The 21,707-nt window shown below is 45.2% G+C and overlaps 1 protein-coding gene across 1 annotated transcript; it reads right to left on the bottom strand.

Moving 5' to 3' along the window:
• Positions 1-999: 999 nt before the first annotated feature.
• Positions 1,000-14,574, bottom strand: LOC142302962 (olfactory receptor 10A7-like). Its single transcript, XM_075344064.1, has 2 exons — positions 14,524-14,574; positions 1,000-1,938 (listed from the first exon to the last, which is right to left on the bottom strand). Exons 1-2 carry the CDS (start codon positions 14,572-14,574, stop codon positions 1,000-1,002), a joined length of 990 nt encoding a protein of 329 aa, XP_075200179.1.
• Between the last annotated feature and the right edge of the window lie 7,133 nt (positions 14,575-21,707).

Below are 21,707 nucleotides of genomic sequence, written 5' to 3'. Positions count from 1 at the left end.
GTTGCTGCTTCATCAAGGAAGGGCTTGCGATTGATATGGATTACCTGCTTTGAGATGACAATTTGGAAATGGACAACAAGGCTAAGCTTTCGGACATGTCATGAGTGATGTAAATCTTTAAAACACATGCATTGATGAACTTTGTAGTATTCTGTGTTCTAATTTTCTAACCAATTTATGCAGCAAAAGCCTATATTGTAAGATTACCAATGCTCCTGTGGCATGCACATTGCTTCACTACTTGTCCTTTCCTTAACAACCTTTGGAAATTACTAAGCACTCAACATTGGTAACAACCTGCAAAGCTTTCCATTTTTGAGATAATCTGACTCAGTCGTGTTTTTTGTCTCTTGTTAAGATCACAAGAGAAATAAGGCCAAGGGAATACTAAAGACTCAAATATTTTTATGAAATAGAATGATAAAAAGGAACATACATACATACAAAAAACATACAAATAAGAAATATTTAAAATGTATTTGTGTTTAATGATTAAATTCGATGTATAGTCAATATTAATTAAAACACCACGTTGTCGTTTTGTTTTTCCTTTCACGGCTGGATTGGCGCTTTAAATGGAAATCCACTGCCCATTTCTAATACTCTTCCTCTGGCTTCTTCATTTCTTTTCAGTTTTGCTCCTATCAGTGTTAGGCACTTAGTAACTTTATGGCAGCTTCAGTGTTTTGCGGAGTGTGCCGGAGGTCACAAATTAATGCAAGTCTATGAGAGCCTTTTTCAGGCTCTCATAGACTTGCATTGAGTGCTTGTGATATAACGTCTATCTTCTGGCTCCTAAAAAAGAAGAAAATGCTGGATGGTGAGTATAATACAGCCCTGAAAAAAAAAAAAAACTCTGAAGGGGTGAAATGTTCATAAATTGGAGTGCTTAGTTAGTTGAAGCATAGGTATAAATATATTTATTTATATCACTTATTAATTTATTTTCTAATGTATCATAAATTAGATATTAAAAAATAAAAATCATCAAGGGCTTTATCAAATGTTTTCTTTATACCAGAATTCTGACAGAAACTTGTCCAATGCCGCCTTCATGTCTTTATTTCTTAAGCTGTAAATGATGGGGTTTATTAAGGGCGTAATCACCGTGTACAGCAGCGGTATGACCTTACTCGCATTTACTGAGTGACCTCTGGTTGGGAGAACATAAGAACTGTACAATGTCCCATAAAAGAGAGAAACCACGGTCAGGTGGGAGCTACAAGTGGAGAACACCTTTTGTCTATCAGTGATAGAAGGAATCTTTAAAATAGTAGAAATAATGAAAACATAGGATGTTATAATAAAAGTAAATGGTAAGACAATTACTGGAATACTGAGCAAAATAACTTCCACCTGAACCATCAAAGTATCCGAACAAGAAAGATCTAAAAGAGGAAACAGATCACAGAAGAAATGGTCAATAATGTTAAATCCACAAAACCGCAGCATGCTGATGGTGGTCACTTGCATCAACATTACAAACAAGCTTAGGATCCAAGAAAAGGAAACAAGGTGCAGACAAAACACAGGCTCCATTGCAGTAGAGTAACGTAATGGAGAACAAATGGCCAAGTATCTGTCGTAGGACATTACGGTCAGAAGAAGACATTCAGAGCACTCCGAGACACCGAAAAAATAAAATTGGATTAAACAGTTTATAAATTTTATGACTTTCTCTTTATTCAGGATGATGTCTAACATGTTGGGTACAATGGTCGTGGTCAGCAAGACGTCTGATAAGGAGAGTTGTATAAGAAAGAAATACATGGGAGTTTGAAGGATCTTGGAGTAAGATACAAGAGTGATGATTAAGAGGTTTCCACATATTGTCAAACTGTAAATCAAAATTAGAAAGAGGAAAAAAACTAATCGAAAACCTTGAAGATTCCGGAATCCCAAAAGTAGAACCTCATTGACCCAGGTCTTATTCTTCTCCTGGCAAAAGGAACATTATACTGTATTTAAACCATGATACAAAAAAAAATACATAATATCAATGAAAACAAGACTGTTTTACTACTGTTAGTTCAGTTCTGTCAAAAAATAAAATAGGGTATATATATACCACATATTGTAATAAATGAACAGTTTAACTATATTAGCTTGGTACGCTATTTTATTTGCATGACCTATTGCTGTTTATTTACTTATTTTAGGATATTTTATCATTTTTGTTTTTTCTTGGGTGTTGCTGTTTATTCACCAGTCTGAACATGCTCCGACACATTGAATGTATACAAATTTATATTCCACTTTATATCTTTTGATTTTCTTTGTGTTTTTTTGCACTTATGCAAACATGGGTGTGACCTACCTTTCTTTGAGCTGGCCCCTGCATTTATGTAGCTATCTATTGCTAGGTGTCTATTTTGGGCCCCAGTCTTAATCCATCCTTATTCACATATATCTTGCAATACCTATTATAAGGTTTGTAAATATTAGATTCTAACGGGTGCTTTACACGCTACATTATATCTTACGATGTGTCGGCGGGGTCGCGTCGCAAGTGACGCACATCAGACATCGTAAGGTACATTGTAGCATGTAACAGCTACGTGCAATTGCGATTGAACAGTAAACCATTCATCGCACGCACGTCGTTCATTTCCTAAAAATTGAATGTCAGGTTGTTCATCCTACCCGGGGTACCAAACATCGCAGTGTGTGACACCCCGGGAACGATGAACAGATGTTACCTGCGTCCTGTGGCTCCCAACGGCAATGCGGAAGGAAGGAGGTGGGCGGGATATTTACGTCCTGCTCATCTCCGCCCCTCCGCTTCTATTGGCCGGCTGCCGCGTGACGTCGATGTGATGCCAAACGTCCCTCCCACTCTAGGAAGTGGCTGTTACTGGCCCACATCGTATGGACGGTAAGTACGTGTGACGGGGGTTATTCGTTTGTGCGACACGTTCAACAAATTGAACAATCCGCACATACGATGGGGCGGGTACGATCGCATACAATATCGTATGCTTAATTGCAAGGTGTAAAGCAGGCTTAAGACGGTCCCGATAGGGTCATCCTAATGTGGTGGGATAGATTATACATTTTTGTATTCAAAATAATATTAACCGAGCACAGTATTTTATTTACATGCACCATTGCTAATTAGTTACGAATTTTAGGGTATTTGCTCATTTTTGCTTTTTTCTTTGATGTTGCTTTCACTGGCCAGTGTCACAGTGTCAACATGTTCCTATTCCTATACATTGCATGCATACACATTGTATTTGAAGGTATATATTTAGGATATACAGTATATATATATATATACAATGTAGAGATTTTGGACTATGGGAAAAAGGAAACATTCTCCCCTCAGATTGTGGCACAATAGAAAAAGTGGCTGATGACACTAAATGGGTTTGTCCAATTACTGCTGAGTGAAAGAACCAGAAAAGACGCACTTCATGACCTTATGAGCGCTCAGTGGATGACCCAGTATTCATGAAGACACTGTGTTATCAATCCCTATTCCACAAGCACTGTTACTCTAGGTCTCCACACAATTGTCATATCCTCCATTCCTCAGAAAGTCCTGCACATGGAAGTTTAACTTAGTGCACTGCTCACTGCTCCACCTTTGCTTCCTCACTGAGCCAAATGCACAGTGCAAAGAGATCAATGACTCAGTGTCAGTGAAAACAGGGATTTGTAAGGCCTTGGTTCCACTTGTACATAGCTTCCGATGCAAGAACATTGTAAGTGATATGCTAATGACCCTCTGCTGCGAGCATCAGCCGGGGGTTATGTGACTGTAATGCGATCTTGCGATCAGGTCACAGCGCAGAGACGACAGAGGGAGCATTTTCTCCCCATCTCCTCCACTGTCTGTCTCTGCATATATCGCACTGCACTTGGATGACATGCAAGTACCGTGGGGTGTTTCACATGCACCCATAGACTTATATGGGTGCATGTAAGCCGAGACCCACTGTCAAACACAGCATTCTGCGCTTCATTTCCCATGCTGATAATTAATTTCTCATGCCCCATAGTTTTGCACCGGAGTGAGAGCAAGCCGATGTTTTATCAGATTGCACTCATCTGTGCAAAATGCAAGTGGAACCGAGCTCTAACACATGGGCAAAACCAGTAGTCTTAAGCGGGCTTTACACGCTTCGATATATCAAACGATATGTCGTCGGGGTCACGTCGTTAGTGACGCACATCCGGCATCGTTTGACATATCGTAGCGTGTGACAGCTACAAGCGAGTGTGAACGAGCAAAAATACTCACCTTATCGTTGCTCATTGACATGTCGCTCATTTTCTAAAAATCGAGCGTCCGAGGCAGCACACATCGCTCCGTGTGACACCCCGGGAACGATGAACACAGCTTACCTGCGGTCGTCGGCAATGCGGAAGCAAGGAGGTGGGCGGGATGTTTACGTCCCGCTCATCTCCGCCCCTCCTCTTCTATTGGGCGGCCGCTGTGTGATGTCGCTGTGACGCCGAACGTCCCTCCCCCTTCAGGAAGAGGATGTTCGCCGCCCACAGAGAGGTCGTTTGGAAGGTAAGTACGTGTGACGGGGGGGTTACGACTTTGTGTGACACGGGCAAAAAATTGGGGGCGGGTGCGATCACACGAGAAATTGCAGCATATAAAGTAGGTTTTACTTGTCTGAAAGATCACATATCAGGGAGCTGGTGAATGAGATTGCTGCTGCACTGCGCTGCTTCTCTGTCATGTCCATTTTTATCACATTTTGCCTCCATCCAGCTGGCATGAGATAGTGTCATAGGCGCATCCTTACCTCTGCCTACTTTTCATCTCACCCCTTTATGGTGGAGTCCAGGGCCGGCGTCAGCACGCGGCATACCCGGGCAAATGCCGGGGCCCTGGAGAGCTGGGGGGGCCCACTCGGCCTCGTCAGTTCTTCTGCCCCCGGGCCGAAATCCGGGGACAGCAGTCCTTGGCACTGGAAACTGTGGCTGCCGGCCCTTTAAGGCCCGCAGACCACAGCGTTCACTGTGTTCTCCTGCATTGAGCATCATCTGTGGGCGGAGCTACCGCCCGGCGTCCTGCTCGGTTGCACAGAAACACATGAAGGAGTCACAGTGCCAGCCAGCGACCCCCAGCACATCGCTTCCCTCCAGCGCTGTGTGGGCCCCAGCCATCTGCACCGTGACCTGATCAGTATGTGGGACATCACTCCCTCCCCACCCCTCCCTGTCCCCCCGTGCGTGTGTAGGCACCGCAGAGCCGCTTGTGTCAGCCCCGCAGAGCCGCTTGTGTGGGCCCTGCAGAGCCACGTGTGTGGCCCCCGGAGCCGCGTGTGTGGGCCCCGCAGAGCAAGGTGTGTGTTTGTATGTATGTATGCATGCAGCAGAGCAGTATGCATGTCTATATGTATGTATATATGCAGCAGAGCAGTATGCGTGTCTGTATGTATGTATGTATATATGCAGCAGAGCAGTATGCGTGTCTGTATGTATGCATATATGCAGCAGAGCAGTATGCGTGTCTGTATGTATGTATATATGCAGCAGAGCAGTATGCGTGTCTATATGTATGTATATATGCAGCAGAGCACTATGCGTGTCTGTATGTATGTATATATGCAGCAGAGCAGTATGCGTGTCTGTATGTATGTATATATGCAGCAGAGCAGTATGCGTGTCTATATGTATGTATATATGCAGCAGAGCAGTATGCGTGTCTGTATGTATGTATGTATGTATATGTTACGAGGGGGACCCGGGGAAACGTGGCAAGATGGGAAATGGACTGCTTCCGCCGGTCAAGGTCCACTGTGCGGTGTAAGGGACCGCCGCTATGGTGGGTGAAGAGTGAGCGGGTTGCTGCTAGCGATCGTCTGGAATGTCACAGACGATCTATGTACACCGATCTGCCCTAACCCGTGAGGGTTGTATGGCACAGATCTCACGGCTCGGTGTACCTGTTGCACGGGGAAGCACAGAGGTGCCCACGCACGTGTGCCAGTGGAAGTCACGAGAATATGGCACGAGGGTAGCACAGAGGTGCCCACGCACGTGTGCTTTCAATAACCAGGTGAGTCCAATGGAGACTTGAGGAGCTCACCTGGGACAGGAACACGGCCTGTTGACGGCGGTACTGCCGGAGCAGCAAGGCAGGAACACGGCCTGCAAACGAGGTACTGCCGGAGCAGCAAGGGCCAAGCCCACAAGAGACAGTAATGCCTGAGCAGTGGCGTGGCAGCACGCTGACAGACATCCAAACATAGAAGGACGGTCACGCGCCGCCATGATGGCAGGGGGAGCTTTTAAGGAGGTGCAGCTCCACCCGAGGGCGGGTGCGAGGCGGAGATGACGGACTTGACCCAATCAGGGTCCACGACGTCCCAGCCTGGCCAGTCAGGATTCACCACGTCACCAGCCTTGTCATCAAGCCGTGTGACGTCAGTGAGCGAATCAGGACCCACCACGCATTGCACATGCTCACCCTCCTGCCTCTGGGAAATAGAGGCGGGATCCTCGGTCTCACAATGTGCAGAGATAACGGGAATCTCACTGCTTCCCTGAGCAGTAAACCTCTGCACATTGCGCAGCCTCGCAGACCTTCGGGGCCGCTGAGCAGGAGAGTCTGCGGCAGGCCAGGAATGGGAGACCGCTTCACTCCTTGTAACAGGAGAACCACTAGGTGTCACCCTTCTGCTGCCTCTCTGAGAAGGTATCTCCTGCACACTGCGCAGTCTGGCAGACCTTCGGCGCTGCTGAGCAGGAGTGCTCGTGGCAGGCAAGGAATGGGAGACTGCCTCAGTCCTTGCCTCAGGAGAGCCACGAGATGTAACATTACCCCACCCGTCTAGGCCCCCCCCTGTCTGTGCTCGAAGGCCGCTATCAAACCCGGGGCGCGGATATGATCCTCCAACTCCCAGGATCTATGCTCCGGACCACGGCCGGCCCACTCCACGAGGTAGTACCTCTTGCCCTGTATGACTTTTGTCTCCACAAGTTTTGCCACCTCAGGGTCGTCGGACGGGGAGTCGGTAAACCCGGCCCCTCAGTATTCCCTGAGGACCCAACCGACCTATTGGTAGCGGGTGGTTCGGTAGTCACGAGGTGCTCTCTACAGGATCCTGCCCAGGATGAGATCTCCCCTGTTGCCCAGTTGAGTATAGGAGCATGCTGTCTCAACCAGGGAAGGCCCAGTAGGATCTCATCTGTCCCCCCTGGAAGCACCAGGAAGGACACCTGCTCATGGTGTCCCGGTGGTACATCCATCCTGAGAGGGATGGTGATCTGGGTGATAAGATCGAGTAGTATGGACCCGTCGACTACCCGGACCCTGAGTGGCTTGGGCAACAGAACCAGGGGAACTGAGTATCGGGTTGCCAGGGAGGTCGAGATGAAATTGCCTTCAGCGCCTGAGTCCAAGCAAGCCAGGGCAGAGAAGAGAGTAGTGCCGAACTGCAACTGGGCGCTGATAGTCAACCTAGAGGGAGAAGTAGCGTCTAGAGTCCCCCCTCTGATAGAAACTAGACGCTGTCTTTTCCCGACAGTTTGGGACATCGGGTAGCTATGTGTCCCCTCTGCCCAGAGGAAAAGCAGATGACACAAGACCGAGAACCTGGGGCAGAGGAGACCACCTTGGACACCTCCATTGACTCCACGGAGTCGCCTACAGGACTGGCTGGGGGACCTGTCTGATGGAAGACGGGAGTCAGACGCTTTTTAGGCCGAGAAGATGTGGGTGCTGAAGAGACCTCGAGCCTTCGCTCCGCCTGGCGGATGTCTATGCGAGAGGCAACCTGAATCAAGGACTCTAAAGTGGCAGGCACCTTACGTGTGGCCAGTGCGTCTTTGACAAACCCTGCTAGGCCCTCCCAAAACACAGGGACAAGGACCTTATCCGGCCAGTCCAGCTCTGCGGCCAGTGTCCTAAAGTGTACAGCAAAGTCCCCGACTGAAGCAGACCCTTGCCGAAGTCGTAGAAGGCGCAGCGCGGAATCGTGGGTGACTTGAGGCCCGAGGAACACCATTCTCATGGCCCCAAGATAAGCTGCTAAGTTATTCACCACACGATCTCCGCGCTCCCACAACGGCGTGGACCACTTCAGCGCTCTCCCTGTGAGCAGGGACTGGACGAAGGCTACCTTCGCCTTCTCGGTAGCGTAAAGAGTCGCGGACAGCTCTAAGTAGGTGGTAACCTGGTTTATAAAACCACGGCACTCAGAGCTGTTGCCGCTAAAGCGCTCTGGAAGCGCAAGGCGAGGAGACCTTCCGCCCAATAGCACAGCCTGGGTAGCCGCCTGGGTGGCGACTGTCGTCAGAGTAGTCTTATCGGAGGAAGACTGCTCCACTGCTGCCAATCGTGACTCCAACTGCTGCACATAACGCAGCAACTGCTGCTGCTCTTCAGCCATAGCCAGACCTTTGGCGCGACCGTAATGTTACGAGGGGGACCCGGGGAAGCGTGCCAAGATGGGAAATGGACTGCTTCCGCCGGTCAAGGTCCACTGTGCGGTGTAAGGGACCGCCGCTATGGTGGGTGAAGAGTGAGCGGGTTGCTGCTAGCGATCGTCTGGAATGTCACAGACGATCTATGTACACCGATCTGCCCTAACCCATGAGGGTTGTATGGCACAGATCTCACGGCTCGGTGTACCTGTTGCACGGGGAAGCACAGAGGTGCCCACGCACGTGTGCCAGTGGAAGTCACGAGAATATGGCACGAGGGTAGCACAGAGGTGCCCACGCACGTGTGCTTGCAATAACCAGGTGAGTCCAATGGAGACTTGAGGAGCCCTCCTGGGACAGGAACACGGCTTGTTGACGGGGGTACTGCCGGAGCAGCAAGGCAGGAACACGGCCTGCAAATGAGGTACTGCCGGAGCAGCAAGGGCCAAGCCCACAAGAGACAGTAATGCCTGAGCAGTGGCGTGGCAGCACGCTGCCAGACATCCAAACATAGAAGGACGGTCGCGCGCCGCCATGATGGCAGGGGGAGCTTTTAAGGAGGTGCAGCTCCACCCGAGGGCGGGCGCGAGGCGGAGATGACGGACTTGACCCAATCAGGGTCTACGACGTCCCAGCCTGGCCAGTCAGGATTCACCACGTCACCAGCCTTGTCATCAAGCCGTGTGACGTCAGTGAGCGAATCAGGACCCACCACGCATTGCACATGCTCACCCTCCTGCCTCTGGGAAATAGAGGCGGGATCCTCGGTCTCACAATGTGCAGAGATAACGGGAATCTCACTGCTTCCCTGAGCAGTAAACCTCTGCACATTGCGCAGCCTCGCAGACCTTCGGGGCCGCTGAGCAGGAGAGTCTGCGGCAGGCCAGGAATGGGAGACCGCTTCACTCCTTGTAACAGGAGAACCACTAGGTGTCACCCTTCTGCTGCCTCTCTGAGAAGGTATCTCCTGCACACTGCGCAGTCTGGCAGACCTTCGGCGCTGCTGAGCAGGGGTGCTCGTGGCAGGCAAGGAATGGGAGACTGCCTCAGTCCTTGCCTCAGGAGAGCCACGAGATGTAACATGTATATATGCAGCAGAGCAGTATGCGTATCTGTATGTATGTATATATGCAGCAGAGCAGTATGCGTGTCTGTATGTATGTATGTATATATGCAGCAGAGCAGTATTCGTGTCTATATGTATGTATATATGCAGCAGAGCAGTATGTATGTATATATGCAGCAGAGTAGTATGCGTGTCTGTATGTATGTATGTATATATGCAGCAGAGCAGTATGCGTGTCTGTATGTATATATGCAGCAGAGCAGAATGCGTGTCTATATGTATGTATATATGCAGCAGAGCAGTATGTATGTATGTATATATGCAGCAGAGCAGTATGCGTGTCTGTATGTATGTATATATGCAGCAGAGCAGTATGCGTGTATGTATGTATATATGCAGCAGAGCAGTATGCGTGTCTATATGCAGCAGAGCAGTATGCGTGTATGTATATATGCAGCAGAGCAGTATGCGTATCTGTATGTATGTATGTATATATGCAGCAGAGTAGTATGCGTGTCTGTATGTATGTATGTATATATGCAGCAGAGCAGTATGTGTGTCTGTATGTATGTATATATGCAGCAGAGCAGTATGTATGTATATATGCAGCAGAGCAGTATGCGTGTCTGTATGTATGTATATATGCAGCAGAGCAGTATGCGTGTCTGTATGTATGTATGTATATATGCAGCAGAGCAGTATGCGTGTCTGTATGTATGTATATGCAGCAGAGCAATATGCGTGTCTGTCTGTATGTATGCATGTATGTATGCAGCAGAGCAGTATGCGTGTCTGTATGTATGCATGTATGTATGCATGCAGAGCAGTATGTATGTGTATGTATGTATGTAGCAGAGTAGTATGTGTGTGTCTGTCTATATGTATGTATGCATGCAGAGCAGTATGTGTGTGTCTGTATGTATGTATGCAGCATAGCAGTGTGTGTCTCTGTATGTATGCATGTATGATGTGTATCTATGTATGTCAGTGTATATGACTGTATAGATTTGTCTGTTTATATGTATTTTTGTGAGTTTGTCTTTAAATATGTATATGTACGTGTATGTATCTGTGTATGTGTGTGTGTCTGCGTGTTTATGGGGCCCACTGGGACTCTTCCGCCCGGGGCCCACAAAAACCTGGAGCCGGCCCTGGTGGAGTCACATAACTAAATAAATGATAGGCCCAATTTTAATCCAGAAAAGTAGGATGTTTTTCTCATTTGTCATCCATGTAAAATCCATTTTTTTTACAATCGAGCAATTAATCATTTACAGGACAGATTTTAATATAACTGTAAAAAAAATTGGTCGCATGAATAGACACAAATTCTGTCCGTGAATAACATTGGCATTGCCTCATTGAATAACATTGGTCCATTTTTTTCATGGGTAGAACTCAAGCTAAAAATATGGTGGTCTCAAAAAAGCACTTAAAGGTGTCATAAATTGCTACAAAATGAGTCACTAATACCCTTTTAGTTATTTTTTTTAGTATAGAATATAGAAATAAAGGTCACATAAACACAAAAAAAGACATAAATATGTGAAAAAGACCGAGATAACCAGATAGATACGGAGCTAAAAATGTTCAGATTCTGAATAAATTCCAAATTTTTTATTTGTACCAAATAAAGTAATTGTAACAAATAAAGTAAGATTGGCCCACAGTCTTCTTCTGTCCACAATTTACTGAGCTTGAAGAGTTTTTCCCACCAACAAAGTTAATTTTAAAGTTGATTTTAATCAATAGATCTTGGAGAAATAATAAGGTTCACAATTGGATGTGCTTAAAAAAATGTTGCAGTGCTGAGATAATTCTATATACAGCACGTGTCCCTGCTATATACTGTGTAATGTCTGTGTCTGACATACAGAGACATTGTCTGACCATACCACATCTCCTAAGTCTGGGAGGAAGTAAAAAAATATTCACATATTACAGTATAAGAGCATAAATGTATTCTTTCTTTGAAGAAAAACATTTTTGAAATACAGGCAAGGACGTGCTTTACCTCACAAACAATCAGCTATAACCCCTATTGTCTTATTTGTATAGTCTCTTCTACTTCCTCCCTGGTCGAGGAGCTGTGGTCTGATCGGACCATGTCCCTGTACGGTCATCCATTACACAGTGCATAGCAGGTGACTCACTCCAGGGCTTTGGGATACTCAGTCCCGCACTGTATATTACTGGGATATTTCACTGGGTGGCCGTTGCCCGGTTCTGTGACCCTGAGGGTCACTTGAAAGGGGAGTTAGTACAAGGGACAAATAAAAATAAAGTGTATTTCGTGATGCCACTTGCGGTACGTGGCTATTTGGATAAAGCTGCCTCGGCCAAAGTCTCTCTCTGCTGGGGCTAAATGTATTGGGGCAGCCTGGATATTATGACTCTCCGCAAGTAGAGCTGGGCCCCAGAGGAGGATGGTGGTGGTTGTAGTAATGCAGACGTATAGGAATAATTCAGACAACACAGGGGCTGCGGTTTAACTTGTGCTTTACTCAGTGGTTTGGAGTTGCTGCAACCCGGCTGGTGCTGGTCTCTACCAATTCAGTATTCCCTTTTTTCCAGTGCTGGTGTAATGACCTGGTGAGCTGTTCTTCCTTGCACCCATCTGTAGTGGAACGTCCCCATGACTTGAAGCATTTTGGGGGTCCCTCCTGTTGTCACTGTCTTGGTCCGTATGGCAGGCAGCTTGAACCTCTCTTGGGTTGGACCTCTGTCACCGTTCCCAGGTTCCCTCATTGCTGCTGTGCAGCAGACACTAACGTCGGTGAGGTCCTTGATGGTCCCCTCACCGGGCAGGTATTTCTCAGGTGAGCTTATGGCATCCTCCTGAACTAGGGCCCTGTACTCCGCCAGTGCTCAGTCCTGTGAGTACTGGCACATACTCTCTCAGTGACTGTTCTCCTTTCTCTCAGTTATTCACGTTACACTTTCCGTCTGTGTACTGACTTCTGACTGACTTCTCATATGTCCTCACTATCTGACAAGATGTCCATCGTCCGGTCCAGTCCACTAACTAGCCCCTTCTCCTCCCTGGTTTCTAACTAGTGGATTGGATGAGTCCCGACCAATAGGTGGCCATCCATCAGTTCCAGCATTAGTTTGTTACCCAGTTTGGGGAAAAGGGCGTGGATGTGTGTTTGTGGTGTTTTACCACCACTGGTCTCCCAGGAATCTGGGGTTGATGTAGTAATCTGTGGCACCTGACACTCAGGGGCACCACACAGGGACACATATATAAGATTATCTCAGCACAGGAAAAAAAAATGTAAACACATCAAATTGTGATGAATTATTAGTATTCCAAGATAGATTGATAAAATTCAACTTTTCAATTAACTTTGCTTGTGGGAAAATCCCTTTAAGGGCTCATTCACACCACCGTATAGCACGGACAAGTTCTATCTGATGTTTTATTAGATAGCACTCCCTCCAGTGTTATTCTGTGAAGCAGTGCTGATCGGAGGTTTTTTCTCATGCTGATATAGCATCACAAAAAAACTCAACTTGCTGCGATTAGCAACTTACTTTGACTTGCGTTCAACCTTACAGGTCTATAGGAGCGTGTTAATCATCGGACTGCATTGGGATGTCATCAGTACAGTCTGACATAGGCAGAGACACGCAGTGCAGAAAATGCAGAAATTAAGATCTCTGTCTTCTCATCTGTGTTCTGATTTTCACATGCAAGACAATCATAGTGACTGACACTCGGCTTAATCTCAAGCAGAGTCGAGACGAGTGTCATTAGCAGATCACTTCTGATGATATACGCGAGTTTGACCCAGGCCTTACACGTTCACTCCCCGGTATGTAGTAGTATGTCCAATGGGTGGTTTAGTGTATAGAGCATCCCCACAGCAACTTATGGCTGTATTATACAGCTGACACCTGCTAATAAGATTACCAGCTATGTAAACACATTATGCCTTTGTTAGTATTTGAAAGTAGCATCTCAGCAGCAATATCCTGCTGCAGCATTTATTTATGCATTTATCACCTCTCTCCATCATGACCCAATCATTGGGTTCAGGGACGGACATATCATTAATGCTGCCTGTACAGCTGCACACGGGCTGAAGAGGTAAAGGGGTTTGGTCCCACCTCTAAAGCAGATGGAATTGTACATTATGATGACCTACTGGACTGCAAATGACTCATATATTGTTTTTACAAAGGAATCCATTTACATCTCTTTGATTGAGTCTCTATGTATTTCTAACTAATGCCCAAACTCAGTACTAACTTACTGTTCCTGTGAAGACCAGCCTGTGTCCGGGCTTCAAAGGACTTTATAATTGGTACTATGCTCTGCAATTCTGAAGTATGTATTTATATAGTGCAATCCATTAAATATTTGCAGGTTCATGTCCTCTGAAGCGACTAAGTTGTAAATGAAAAAAAAATATAATAGATCATTAATTGATGAATTAATCCCCTTTTTCTCCTCTAAAATGAAAGATATTTAGGAACCAATAAATAGCAAGATAGTGTTGCTGCATCTCTAAAAGTCTGTTCTATTAAAGTATTACATTTTTCAAGATAGGTGGTAAATTATGCAAAATAAAAAGAAACGTTAAAGGCCATAATTGATTTTCTTTGTTTTTTTTCACCTCCACCAAAAAATTCAATAAAAAGGTATAAAAAATTATGTGCTACAAAATGCAACCCCCCCCCAACATACAGTAGGTCCATTAATAGAAAAATATGCCTTTTTTCAAAGTTCTAAATTTTAAAACGTACTCCTGTGATTGTACAAACCTGGAATAATATGTTGCCAGATCACTTTTTCCACACATAAAAGATTACTAAACGTGAGACAGAGGAAAGCTGGAACACGCTCAACAATGTGAGTCACCGTTAGGGATGATCGAATATCACAAATATTCGGCAATATTCAGCTTTGCGAATATCCGACGAATAGGACTCCGCTATGCGAATATTCAATGCGCAATGTTAGCCAATGGGAAGCCCGAATAGTTGCTGTTTCCTAATTCTGGAAAATATAAGTGGAGTTATCTGGATATGAGAATCAGAGAGGTTGTACAATGCCTTACCCCTGGAGTGGACAGGACACTTTGTACATTTTCTTTCACAGAGTTGTTCATGTTTATAGCAGGTAAAGTGATATTCTATAAAGCAGAGAGTGAAGGTGTCAGCAGCATTTATGCTCTCAGCGTACAGACCGGGGAGGTCTATAGAGAGCGCTCTGCCACACAAACATCTACAGAGACTTCACTGCCCTGAGACTGCAGTAATTTACGGTTATTGTGTTCATTAAAACTGTATTAACCCTAGAACATGCAAACATAGAAATCTACCATAGAAAACAAGTAACCTAGCAGGCCTGCGAAACCCCAGGTATGCATTCTAGGGTTCAGTAAAGTTAAAGTGTAACTAACAGAAGAGTTAGAAATTTAGATAAATAGATACCCTCTTTTAATTTTTTCATTTTTTGGAAGAAAATTTATTTTTTTAGGAAACAAAATCTGTAAAATTGTAGACATTTAACTGTATACCTGATTTTAGTAAACATGTTTTACTAGTCGAATTTGGGAATGATATCTACAACACCTCTACTCATAAATCCCAACCATCCTCGATCCGGCGAGACAGGCACAATTTGTGGCAGCTGTCTCATGAATTTAAAGTTCAATGCTCATTATAACCTCTTCTTAAGGCCCTGTTCCAGGCAGCGATGTCGCTAGCGAGCGTACCCGCCCCCGTTGTCACGGGCAAATTGCTGCCTGTGGTGCACAATATCGTAAGTCCCCGTCACACCTACTTACCTGCCTAGCGACGTCGCTGTGCCCAGCGAACCACCTCCTTTCTAAGAGGGCCGTTTGTGTGGTGTTACAGTTATGTCACACGGCAGCCAACCGATAGAAGTGGAGGGGTGGAGAGCAGCCGAAAGAAAGTGACGCCCACCTCGTTGCCGGAGAACGCAGGTAAGCTGTTGTTCGTCATTCCCGGGGTGTCACACGTCGCGATATGTGCTGCCTCAGGAATGACGAACAACCTGCGGCCAGAAGGAGGAACGACATTTTGAAAATGGACGACGTGTGAACGAACAATGATAAGGTGAGTATTTCTGATCGTTAACAGACGCTCGGAGCTGATACACGCAGCGACGTCGCTAAAGATGCCAGATGTGCGTCACGAATTCCGTGACCCTGACGACATATCGTTAGATATGTCATTGCGTGAAACGGGGCCTTTACTCAGAGGGAGGTGCTGACATCTCTTTGCTTGGTAATTACATTAATATAATTAAATCATTCTTGCCAAATGTGGGTTTCCTCACGATAGTAACTCTCACCCTGTAACATTGGAGGCAGCAATAAGTGCTATGAAAAACAGGCTGCATTGTGAAATAGAGGAGAATTTTCTGAATTTTATTATGTTGTGTATTCTTCTTCTTTGTAGGCACATTGTTCTGGTACACAGAGATTTATTTCTTTATAATAGTGCATTTCTATTTAATTTGATTTTAGCAGTAAAATCAAGCTTTTATTCTTCATATACAATTACTAAAAATAATGAAAAGCAATTACAATAATGATTTTTAATGCCCTTAAAAAATTACAATTAATCTAAGAACAGGCATCCCTTTAATAGTAACAAGCTGGTTAACCCCTTCACCCTCGAACCTGGTTTTCCCCTTCCTGACCAGGCCAAATTTTTCAATTCTGAACAGTGTCGCTTTATGAGGTAATAACTCTGGAATACTTCAGTAGATCCCCATGATTCAGAGATTATTTTTCATGTTAGGGGTAATTTTGAGATGATACATATTGCATTTATTTGTGAAAATATAAGACATTTGGCAAAAAAAATCAACATTTTTAAACTTTCAATTTTTGTGCCCTTAAATAAAATTAAATTTCACACGAAATAGTCAATAAAAAAAATTACAATGTATGCTCTATACCAGCACAATTTTTTAATTTTTTAAAACATATTTTTTTGATAGGAAGTTTGAAGGGTTTAATGTTTATAAGCAATTTCTAATTTTTCCAAAAAAAATTTACAAAACCATTTTTTTAGGGACAACATCAATAGGGAAGCTGAAGTCAAGGACATCCATAGTGGTGTTTTCAGAAATACTGCCAGTTCCTGGAGCATCACTAGAAAGGCAGAATGAGCTTAGGGAGGTAAATAAGTGGCTTATAGTGATAGTTTAGCACTATAGTGTTTGTGTGCTCATGACTGGAATCAAGTGGACTGGAAGTCTAAGGGGCACTTTGCACACTACGACATCGCAGGTGCGATGTCGGTGGGGTCAAATTGAAAGTGACGCACATCCAGCGTTGCTGTCGACATCGTAGTGTGTAAATCCTTTATGATTCGATTAATGAGCGCAATAGCGTCGTAATCATATCATTGGTGTAGCGTCGGTCATTTCCATTAATTGGGAAATACTGATGTTACGATATTGTTCCTTGTTCCTGCGGCAGCACATATCGCTGTGTGTGAAGCCGCAGGAGTGAGGAACAGCTCCTACCTGCATCCCGGCCGGCTATGCGGAAGGAAGGAGGTGGGCGGGATGTTTACGTCTCGCACATCTCCACCCCTCCGCTTCTATTGGCCGCCTGCCGTGTGACATCGCTATGACGCCGCATGACCTGCCCCCTTAATAAGGAGGCAGTTTGCCGGCCAGAGCGACGTCGCAGGGCAGGTGAGTGCATGTGAAGCTGCCGTAGCGATAATGTTCGCTACGGCAGATATCATCATGATATCGCAGCTGCAACGGGGGCGGGGACTATTGTGCATGGCATCGCAGCATCGGCTTGCGATGTCGTAGTGTGCAAAGGGCCCCTAAGGTAAAGTAAGCATTTGTCCATCACACCTCTCTCCCCTAGGAGGGGTGAGAAGGCTGGAAAATCATTGAAGTTAACGAAATCCTCATGTAGAATATGCATGGACACATCTCTAACTCTCAGGTCACTACTGGGAAGTAAAAACTTAAGTAATTTAAAAAAACAGAGAGGGATCCCCCTATTTTTGATAATCAGCCAAGCTAAAGCAGACAGCTGCAGGCTGATATTATTAGGCTGGGAATGTTCCTTTTTGTTTGGCACTTCCGAGCCTAAAAATAGAAGCCATCAGCCTCCCCAGATATGGTGTACCACATTAGATTTGTCAATTATGGTGCTTCACCCAGCTTTTTCTGATTGCCCTGGAGCAGTGATAATCAAGTCAATGGTTTATGGGGTAGATGTTAGCTGTGAATTGTCTGCTGGCATCAAGACCAGGGAATGTAATGGAGAGACACTAATCAGACCTCCCCATTAATAACCCTGGTTTATCCTTATTTAACCTAAAAAAATAAATAAATAAAACAGTCTGGGAGTCCTTCTATTTTTGATAACAAGCCAAGGTAAAGCAGCTGAGGGCTGATATTATCTGGCCTGCAAGGCCTACAGTTATTGGATCCTTCCAAGCCTAAAATAGCAGCCCCCAGGTACCCCAGAAGTAACACATTCATTAAATGAACAAAATCTGTTGCTTTTCCTGTCTCTTCTTGATTGCACTAGTGCGGTGGCAATCAGGGTAATATTTTTGGGGTTGATGCCAGCTGTGAATTTTCAGTTTATATCAAGTTAAGGGGTTAATAATGGAGAGTGATCTATCAGACACTCCATGACTAACCCAGTAAGTGTAAAACTCCAAAAACACACACATAGCAAAAAATAATTTAGTTGAAAAAAATACTCCCCCACACAATTTCTTGTTCACCAAATTATTGAAAATCATGCTATAAATATCCAATATAAGTCATGTTGTAGTGGTTCTATGATGTCTCTGAATTCGTACCTCAACTTTTGAGCCTCATTTTATGAACAAAGCTCCCTAAGTCACTCCTGGTTATCACCAGTCCTCACATTTCTTTGCAGTGGTGTTGTGTCACTAAGTTGCTGATGTCACCACATGTGACAAACTCCATATCTGGTACTTACTGGAAGTGATCTTTGAAGTTGCTCTCAGTAAGCGCCAGATCTGGAGTTTCTTATAAGGGTGACATCAGTAACTCAGTGACATCACCACTCATGAGAAATTATGGGTCTGGCACTGACTGGCTGTTACTTTAGACTCTCTAGAGGGATGAAACCTCATGTGAGAAACTCTGGCTCTGGTGCTAACCATAGTGTCTACAGAGGCCACTCCCGATCAGTGTCAGAACTGAAATTTCTTATGCACTATGACATTACTTAGCTAATGAAAGGCACTAAAGGGTGCAAGTATATAACCCTGCCTATATGTCAGCCAGGCAGTCCACATATTTATTGGCTGAAAAACAATTGCCAAACACATGATACTAGGCAAAGGGACAAATATGCCCGAGGACTCCAATGTTTGATCGACGATCGAGCAGTACTAAGAACGCTTGCTCCTCACTAGTCGCTTAAAAATTTATGCAGTAAGGAAGGGTTTGGGTTAATGGAGAACTGGGTTGGCTTCTCTGTTGGCTACAGGCTCTATGGTAGGAAGAGGATGCACCTTAATGGGAAGGGGTCCGTTATGCTGAGGGAAATATTGTCAGATGATGTGGGAGCTTTTATAGTGGGATCTGGGTGGAGAGAGGGTAGTTACACAAATAAGGTAATAGAACAGACAGCAGACAGAGACAGTGAGGAAGCATTTGTCAATCAGGATTTAGGGGGCCTCGGATATGCTAGGAATCAAGGGAGGTGAGTAAGAGTAATACATGTGCTCAAAGTATCAAATGACTGCTATCAAATGCACGACATTTTTAAACCAAAATAAAAGAATTGTAGACTTTTATATCAGTCATGGATTATTATGCGTTGGGCATCACAGAAACCCAAAGGGATGAGATCCATGACTGGGGGACAAATGTAGGAGTAACACCATATTCTGAAAGGATTAGATAGACTAAAAGCTATAGTAGTGGTTATTTTTATTAAATCCAACCTAAGCTCTGTGTGCACAATGAGACCATTGGGGGGAGCGCAATAATGTTGGGTAAATATACATGGGGATGGAAATATTGGAAAACTGCTAATTGAAGTTTGTTTTAAGCCTCTTAATATAGTTTACTGAATAGGTAGAGGATAAAATGCTGCAACAAATGGAAAAGGCAGTAAAATAATAACAATGGCTTCCACATTATGTTATGGGGGATTTCAACTATCCAGACATACAACTTTAAAAATGAGCTGGATGATTTCCTAAGTACACAACATTGTTGGTTTTAAATGTTTTAGTGACAAAATGTATAATTGGTGGAGGAAGATTTAACTAGAAGGACCTAAGTCTTTTATTCAACCTATGTAACTAAAGGCCCAGTCACACTAAACAACTTACCAGCGATCCCAACAACGATCCAACCTGATAGGGATCGCTGGTAAGTTGGTAGAAGGTCGCTGGTGAGATGTCACACTCCAGCGATCCCACCAGCAACCTGACCTGGCAGGGATCGCTGGAGCGTGGCTACACGAGTTGCTGGTGAGCTCACCAGCAACCAGTGACCAGCCCCCAGCCAGCAGCGCCGCGTGGAATCTTGCTGCGCTTGGTAACTAAGGTAAATATCGGGTAACCAACCCGATATTTACCTTGGTTATCAGCGCACACCGCTTAGCGCTGGCACTCTGCACACATAGCAGAGTACACATCGGGTTAATTACCCGATGTGTACTCTGCTACGTGTGCAGGCAGCAGGAGCCGGCTTCTGCGGATGCTGGTAACCATGGTAAACATCGAGTAACCAAGAAGCCCTTACCTTGGTTACCCGATATTTACTTTAGTTACCAGCATCCCCGCTCTCATGCTGCCAGTGCCGGCTCCCTGTTCCCTGCACTCCTAGCCACAGTACACATCAGGTTAATTACCCGATGTTTAGTGTTGCTACATGTGCAGAGAGCAAGGAGCCAGCACTGGCAGCATGAGAGCGGGGACGCTGGTAACGAAGGTAAATATCGGGTATCCAAGGTAAGGGCTCCTTGGTTACCCGATGTTTACCGTGGTTACCAGCGTCCGCAGAAGCTGGCTCCTGCTGCCTGCACATTTAGTTGTTGCTCTGTCACTGTCACACACAGCGATGTGTGCTTTACAGCGGGAGAGCAACAACTAAAAAATGGCCCAGGACATTCAGCAACAACCAACGACTTCACAGCAGGTACCAGGTTGTTGCTGGATGTCACACACAGCGACATCACTAGCAACATCGCTTCTACGTCACAAAAGTTGTTCGTTAGCAGCGATGTTGCTAGCGATGTTGCTTAGTGTGACGTGGCCTTAAGATATTCAATAGGACATAGAATCTTCTGGTTGTGCTTAAAGCTGAAAATTCTTATCATCAGTTCAAGACAATAACCTCTCTCATTTAGTAGTTAAACCAACCAGAGTAGATAATTTGCAGGATCTTGTCCTGTCAAATAGACCAGATACAATTTCAGGTCTACAGGTCAGTAAGCATTTGGGATCCAGTGACCATAATTGTTATGCGCTGCAGGTGGTCTTATTCAAGGTTCGGACTCCAGCTGCCCTCCTGTCTCTTCTTTGCCTGAGATTTCCTCTGCGGTCATTGGTTCACCTAGGCACTGGTCTCAACATATGGCTCAACATCGTAATGTTCTGCAGACTAAATCTGCTCTGTCAGAGTTTAAGTGCAGAATACAGGTCCCTGAGCATGTGTGTGACATGGCATTTTTTGAATGGCTGTTGAACGTCATCTGCCCTGATGACACGGCATGCCGAGATTGGCCGGTGGATGACACCGACGCTGATTAGGCATGCCTTAAGTTCGGGTGATGCTTAGATTATACAAGGACGCCACCAACACCGGCCAGTGCTCGGTCTTTTACAGTCTTACAGTATGAGGAGGTCATGCAGGTCGCTTGAATTGCATATATAGTATCGGTGTATGTGCTGGTTAAGCATGCTATACACCGCACATAGGCAGGTAGCTTGAATTCCATCTATAGTATCGGTGTATACACTGGTTAAGTGTGCTGTGCACTGAATATAGGCAGGATGCTTGAATTGCGTCTCTATTATCGGTGTATGCGCTGGTTAAGCGTGCTATGCACCGCATGTTGGAGGGTCACTTTAATTGCGTCTTTAATATAGGTGTATGCACTGGTTAAGCGTGTTGTGCATAACATATAGGCAGGTTGCCTGAATTACGTTTTTAGTATTGGAGTGTGCGCTGGATAAGCGCGCTATGCACCGCATATAGGCAAGTCGCTTGAATTTTACGTTACTTTTCTGTTACTGT

Source organism: Anomaloglossus baeobatrachus, chromosome 4, assembly GCF_048569485.1.
Source record: "Anomaloglossus baeobatrachus isolate aAnoBae1 chromosome 4, aAnoBae1.hap1, whole genome shotgun sequence".
Taxonomy (NCBI): Eukaryota; Metazoa; Chordata; class Amphibia; order Anura; family Aromobatidae; genus Anomaloglossus; species Anomaloglossus baeobatrachus.
This window is presented reverse-complemented; position numbering and strand designations above follow the sequence as displayed.